Below are 6,818 nucleotides of genomic sequence, written 5' to 3' on the forward strand. Positions count from 1 at the left end.
CCTCCACCTTCTTCTGGTTCCACCTGCACGGCTCTGACTCTAAAGACGGGAGGTTTCCTCTGTACTTCACCCTGGGGAAGACCTAGACCCTGGGCTCCCCGTCAACTGCTGTCCGTCCTGTGCGGTGTCATCTAGCTCCTGCTCTGCAGGCACAGCCAGAGAATCTTCAGTTAGGACTTCCTCGTGTCTCGTACCATTTTATTTTCCCCCAGCATCATTCATCGTCTTCCAGTTCTTTGCACTTTATTAGTTTGGGTTTTATTGCCTAATGTATTTCTTATAGAGAATACTTCTTTACCCACGTTTTGCTGCACAGTTTCCAGTATTTGTCTACCATTATTATATTATTTCACACCCATACTTTTCCCTGTAGTTCTTCATTTTTGGTATAGTTTTCACTGCACACAACACTTGAGAATGTGGACTAATGCCCATGAAGAATGCAGCGTACCATCTAATCTTCATTGCTGGGTTTTGAGTCCCAAACTTAAGAAAAGAAGAACTAGTCAGTTTGCTTAAAATCATATGAATTGGGCTTCCCTGGTGGCGCAGTGGTTGAGAATCTGCCTGCCAATGCAGGGGACACGGGTTCGAGCCCTGGTCTGGGAAGATCCCACATGCCGCGGAGCAACTAGGCCCGTGAGCCACAACTACTGAGCCTGCGCGACTGGAGCCTGTGCTCCGCAACAAGAGAGGCCGCAATAGTGAGAGGCCCGCGCACCGCGATGAAGAGTGGCCCCCACTTGCCACAACTAGAGAAAGCCCTCGCACAGAAACGAAGACCCAACACAGCCAAAAATAAATAAATAAATGAATTACTATTTAAAAAAAAATCATATGAATTAAAATGTTGATGCTCAAAACTATATGTCCTGCTATTAAGTGTCTGTTTATTTCTTATATCTTTCCTTTCATATAAAAACTGAAAAAAGAAATTGTCATATAGTTATGACTAGCAGATCCGCATTTGTGTCTTACTGCTGACTTTGTTTTCTTTTTAAACTTTATTGAAGTACAGTTGATTTACAATGTTAATTTCTTCTGTACAGCAAAGTGACTCAGTTAAACATATATATATCAGTATATTCTTTTTCGTATTCTTTTCCAATATGGTTTGTCACAGAATACTGAATATAGTTCCCTGTGTTATACAGTAGGACCTTGTTGTTTATCCGTCCTATATGTAATAGTTTGCCTCTGCTAATCCTAAGCCCCCATTCCTTCCCCCGACCCCCCCTTGTTATTGCCAACTTTGATTGAGAAACGTATTACTCACAGATGCTCTGGGTTTTCACCATATAGTTAAAATCTTGCCACAGACAACATTACAACAAAATCACCATGTGTGTCAAACTATGGCTCCAATCCCAAACAAAGGCCCGTTTGTCATAGCCATGTTCATTACATAAAATTTTATTTCCACACATTGTTGGAACAGTTTCTTGGTATTGTTGTAGTTGGGTTTGCCCCTTTTTATTGTAGCGGGGTTAACCCACAATTAGCCAGAGAATGGGACACATCAATACTCTCATCGCTACAGTTTCACTGTGGAAAGTCTGCATTTCCAGTTTTTCAGAAATAGCTGAAACGCGGTCCCCATCCTCCCTACCTGCACTTTTCACTGCAGTTTATACATGGGGTTTGGACGTAGTTCCATATTTAGGCGTCTTAGATTTCAAATCAAATTTCCTTAGTTTTATTAGGGGTTACCAGTATCAAACTTCATTGACTTTCCACCCAATAAACTGAGACAGAAAGGTAGACAGATGTACTGTGGCACCACTAATGGGGGTTTCTGTGTTTCTCTGAAACCCAACTCAAATAGGATCGAGAAAGAGAGAATGATGGAGAAATTGCTGTAAAATGCAGCTCAACTAGGCGTTATTTCCCTGAACAAATGATCTCTGTGAAACATTGAATTATAACGTATGGATGTTTCATCCAATTGCACTGTTGCGGTTTGGGAAGCTGGCAGTCTTCCTCTCCTCAGGCAGGGTCCCTTTCATCTCCCAGGTGACCTGCGCCACCTGAGAAGCAGGCCCTTCCGTGTCGCACCGTCATGGCCGTGGGGTTTCTTAGTTCATCACCACTCTCCCTTGCTGCTCTGTGGGTCTGAGGTTCTGACTGAAACCTGAGTCTCCACCAGGTATTTAGATCAGAACAGACGCAGCAACTCAAGCCCTGGAGGTGACAGAAGCACAAAACAAGGAGCCTTGCAGGAAGAGACCCTCTTAACAACTGTGCTTGGGTTTTGCACGATCCTGTAATTTTCCTGGTCCTCTTTTCCCATCTCATTTCCCCTAAGTCCAAGTCTGTCATTGCAAGCTGAAGGCCGATCTACTCTCTACCCACCATCCCCATGTGTCTGCTCAGTCCCAGGCCCGCCTCTTCCTCAAAAGCAGCACCTTTATTATTTCCACGGGCCTGATTGGCTCCACCTCCAGCCTCCTCTAGTGGGTAGGGGAGAGGAGGCCGTATTGCCTCCAGGACCTGGGCGGGATGGGCTGGGCTGAAAGGGGGGAGGGAGGTGGGACTGCAGCAGGAACCTCGGCCACCTTTCCTGCCCGCTTACCGTCAGTTTTGTCTGTTCACTTCCAGTATTTCTATATTGCTTCCCTGCAATCTCCCTCCTTGGGCTCTTCCCGCAGATCAACACTTTCTGCATCTATCTTTTGGAGCAAATTGACATGCTGTTTTTTGGAGGTTCTGGTAAGTCTTGTTCATTCTGTTCGTCCTGTAAAAAATTCTGAAGTTCAGATAAGGGCTAAATAGCCTCAGGCATGGAATGAGATCTGGACAGTTAGGTGTTCTTTGTCCTGAGCCTTTAAAGGACTTCAGCTCCGGTCGGTCAGGTTGACGGTGGGCCGTTCTAGATTCATTCACCCAAATTGAAAGTGGTCCACCCAGCTTGACACAAGCGGAAAACAGGGAAGCGTAGAATTCCATGAGCTTTGCTCTAGGTTTAAGGCTCTTCTAACTATTCTTTGGAAAAGCCGTATGTGTGACTGTGTGTGAATGTGAGTGGAGGTGAGTGTGTGCGCCGTGTGTATTTGAGCGTGTACATGTCTGAGTTAGTCTGGGAGCGTGTGCGTGTGACATTGTGACTGTGTGTGGTGTGCGGGCCTGTACAGACAGGTGACCTATGTCCTTTAATTTGGTGTGTACTTTAGATTCCAACCAAGGTGGATAAAGCTTCATCTAATGCTTACTTGGAGACTTTACCCAGATTGCTTACCTTTAAAGTTTACTCTTCTCTAAATGGAGACTAACATGCTGATCTCATAGGGTTGCTGTAAGGATTCCATGAAATCAGTACATAAAGCACAAGAGCATAGAGGGCAATTAATTACTGCTGCCACCTCCTTGTACACACACAGACACACACACACACTCACAGACACAGGAGTGCTTTCTTGTTCTTTTTATCTATCTATCTGTCTATCTATCATCCATCTCCCTCTGTCCTTATGTCTGTCTCCATCTCTTTCTCTGTCTCCATCCCCATCTCCGTCTCCATCCCCATCTCTATCTCCATCCCCATCTCCATCTCCATCTCCATCTCTCTCCTTTCTTCTGTTGAAATCGCCGTCCCTGATCTTTCCTGGGCCAGCAGCTTCCAACTGTAAGCAACAAGGTCTCCCCACCTCCACACTGACTGGTTCACACAGCCTTCCAAGAATGTTATCAAAAGTTCTTTCTATCTGTGGTCCTCCTGAGTTGTTAGTTAACGGTCAGTGTCTTTCTTGTACTAAGAGTCACCCAGGGCTTTTTGACTGCCCCGTAGATTGATTTTTTGCCCCTTTCACAGGCATTTTGCATTTGAAAGCTACAAACTTCATTTCTTCTTCTTTTTTAAAAAATTTTTATTGGAGTATAGTTGATTTACATACAAACTTCATGTCTTACAACATTTACTGAACGTGAGACTTGCCAATCTAGAAGGGAACTCTTGACGTTTGTGTTCCAGCTGTTTCGGGGATGCTGTCGGCTGTTTACAGCGTGGCCCGGAGTGCTTCCGCCGCAGCTGTGCTGCACGTGTTCTGCTTCAGCGCCGTGAAGGTAGGTATGAGGCCCAGGGCCTTCCTCTCACATCCACTGAATTAACTGTATTTTAAGTAAACAAATGTCTCCTCCAATTTCAAGAGAAATGGGATCTGAGCACATTAGGAATAACAGGGCCTGGCGGATGAAGCCTCAGTGGTTTAGAAGATGCATTAAGATACCCGATTTGCCACGGAGCACAAAGCCCACTAGTCTGACCCCCTGCCCCCTCCAGGTGTCTGCCTGGCTTGGTGAGTTACTGACACTGGGCGGGGCTTCTGCTTAACATGGTAAAGGGATACAGTTGCATCAAGCTTTATGGACAGAGAACAGGAATGGCTATGACAGTAAAACATTTTAGAATCCAGAAAACAGATGGACCATAGATTTATCCAGATGGAGAAAGTTAAAACCCAGCCTGGCAGCAAGGGAAACCTACGATGATGAAAAAACAAGATAAGCATTAACTTTAGGAAAACAGCAAGAGGTATCAGAAAAGCAAATGGTACATGCGTAGCTGAGCTGTGAATAATATTTTGTATCTATGGCGATCTGAATAAGAGTTATAACTGTAATGGCAGAATGGGGGAGGTGAATGTGTGTGTGTTTGTGTGCATGCGTGTGCCCCTCTTGGGGAGGTCTTTTTTTTTTTTTAACATCTTTATTGGAGTATAAGTGCTTTACAATGTTGTGTTAGTTTCTGCTGTATAACAAAGTGAATCAGCCATATGTATACATATATCTCCATATCCCCTCCCTCTTGCGTCTCCCTCCCACCCTCCCTATCCCACCCCTCTAGGCGGTCACAAAGCACCGAGCTGATCTCCCTGTGCTATGCAGCTGCTTCCCACTAGCTATCTATTTTACATTTGGTAGTGTATATATGTCAGTGCTACTCTCTCACTTCGTCCCAGCTTACTCTTCCCCCTCCCCGTGTCCTCAAGTCCATTCTCTACGTCTGTGTCTTTATTCCTGCCCTGCCTCTTGGGGAGGTCTTTTTTTTTTTTTAAGGTTTTTAAAATAACAATTATTTCTTAAAAGTTAACATGTGTATAATAGGAAATCAAAGAACACAAGAAGCAAAAAACAAAGTCATCCATCATCACAAGTCTTGGGGAGGTCTTAATCTTGTCTTCCACATTAGAAAGTCAGCAAATAATATCTGAAGTTGAAAAAAAATCAAGAAGTAACAAAACAAGCATGTTATCTGGAAATATGGAAGTAAATAGATGATGAAACAGGTGAAAGTCCCTGCCTTTGGGAAGCAGGAGTTGGAGCAAGGAGATGGATGGTGTGGGCAGGGGACCACTGCTGTTCATCTAGGCATGCAGAACTGCAGAAGGGCCATGAAGTCTGAAAACAATAGCACATATAACGTGTTCAGGGGCATCTTCAATCAGTAAAAAAGTAATTAATTTATAGTATACATATTTCTTGACTTTATGGACACCCTGCCTTTAACGTGTTACACCACAAGTACCTCTTTGATAAAATAAAAATTAAATGTAAAAGAGTAAATAGTATATGTTCCAAAGGGTTTTAAATATATATTATATGACATTTATTAATTAACTTTTTAAAAGATTAGCTTAAAATCATATTAAACTCATCAATGTCAGTGGCAGAAAGATAATTGTTTATTCCCCTTTGTGGAAGAGAGGAATTCAACAATATTATCTTCTGATGCATCACAGTTGAATTTCTCTGGGGTAATCAATGGCATAATTCCCTCCCTCACTCCTTCCATCCTCTTCATGTGGATATTCTTTTTTTACATTAAAAAAAGAGAGAAGAGAAGGATCTTTTTTCTAGTACACAACGGTAATGTACATGCTTCTGGTGGCTCTGTTTGTTACCACATTTATACTGTCATGTAGAACAACAATTATATAATTAATCAGTGTTTCTGGGTTCTTTCTTTTGAAATACATTCTTTTATTCTGTCACAAGACCCCAGGTATTTCATTCAGGAAAACTCCTTAGGTATTTTCTGAAAACCTCTTTCACCTGCCCTTTGTTAAAATGACTGCCTATAAAATTTTGGGGCACAAACTTTTCCCTTACAGGACCCTTTATAATTTTCTCTGTTGTGTTCCAGTCTCTTTTTGTTTATATATTTATTTTTTATTAATTGTTTGAAAGTCTGGTTCATTGAGATATAATTTGTATGCTGCAAAATTCAAGTTTTTAATATATATAATTTGGTAAGTTTTGATAAATGTATATAGTCATGGAACCAATGCCACAATCAAGTTATAGAATATTACCAACTCAAAGGTCCTATTGTATCCCTTTGTGGTTTGTCTCTTCTCCCTATGCCAACCTTTGACCACCACTCATCTGATTTTTATGCTTATAACTTTTAAAAATCAACTTTATACAATAAAATGCACTAGTTTTAAATGTACAATTAGATGAGTTTTGATGAATGTGTCACCATCACAGTCAGTTCGCTTTTCTAGAACTTCACATAAATGGAATTATGCAATATGTAGCTTTTGGAGCACTTCTTTCAATTAGTGCAATGCTTCTGAGCTCCAACAATGTGTCAGTAGTTTATTTCTTTTTTATTGCTGAGTAGCATTTCTGTGGTTATTTACAGTTATTGAAAATTATGAATAATATATATATATGCATATAACTTTATAAGAAACTGCCAAACTGTTATCCAAAGTGTCAGTACTGGTTTCCATTCCCCCTATAATCTTTGAGATTTCCAAGTGTTCTAAATTCTTTCTAGTACTTAATGTTGTCAGTTTTTAAAAGTAGTAGCCATT

At 41.7% G+C, this 6,818-nt stretch overlaps 1 protein-coding gene across 1 annotated transcript in view; it reads left to right on the forward strand.

Moving 5' to 3' along the window:
- The window catches only part of PCNX2 (pecanex 2), a 303,741-nt gene that overhangs the window by 93,429 nt on the left and 203,494 nt on the right, over positions 1-6,818 (forward strand). The window contains exons 14-15 of the mRNA XM_061182433.1: positions 2,599-2,709; positions 3,968-4,059. Coding sequence (XP_061038416.1) covers positions 2,599-2,709; positions 3,968-4,059 — 203 coding nt within the window. The remainder of the gene's footprint in view (positions 1-2,598; positions 2,710-3,967; positions 4,060-6,818) is intronic.

The sequence above is a fragment of the Eubalaena glacialis genome, chromosome 1 (genome assembly GCF_028564815.1).
Source record: "Eubalaena glacialis isolate mEubGla1 chromosome 1, mEubGla1.1.hap2.+ XY, whole genome shotgun sequence".
In the NCBI taxonomy this organism is placed as follows: domain Eukaryota; kingdom Metazoa; phylum Chordata; class Mammalia; order Artiodactyla; family Balaenidae; genus Eubalaena; species Eubalaena glacialis.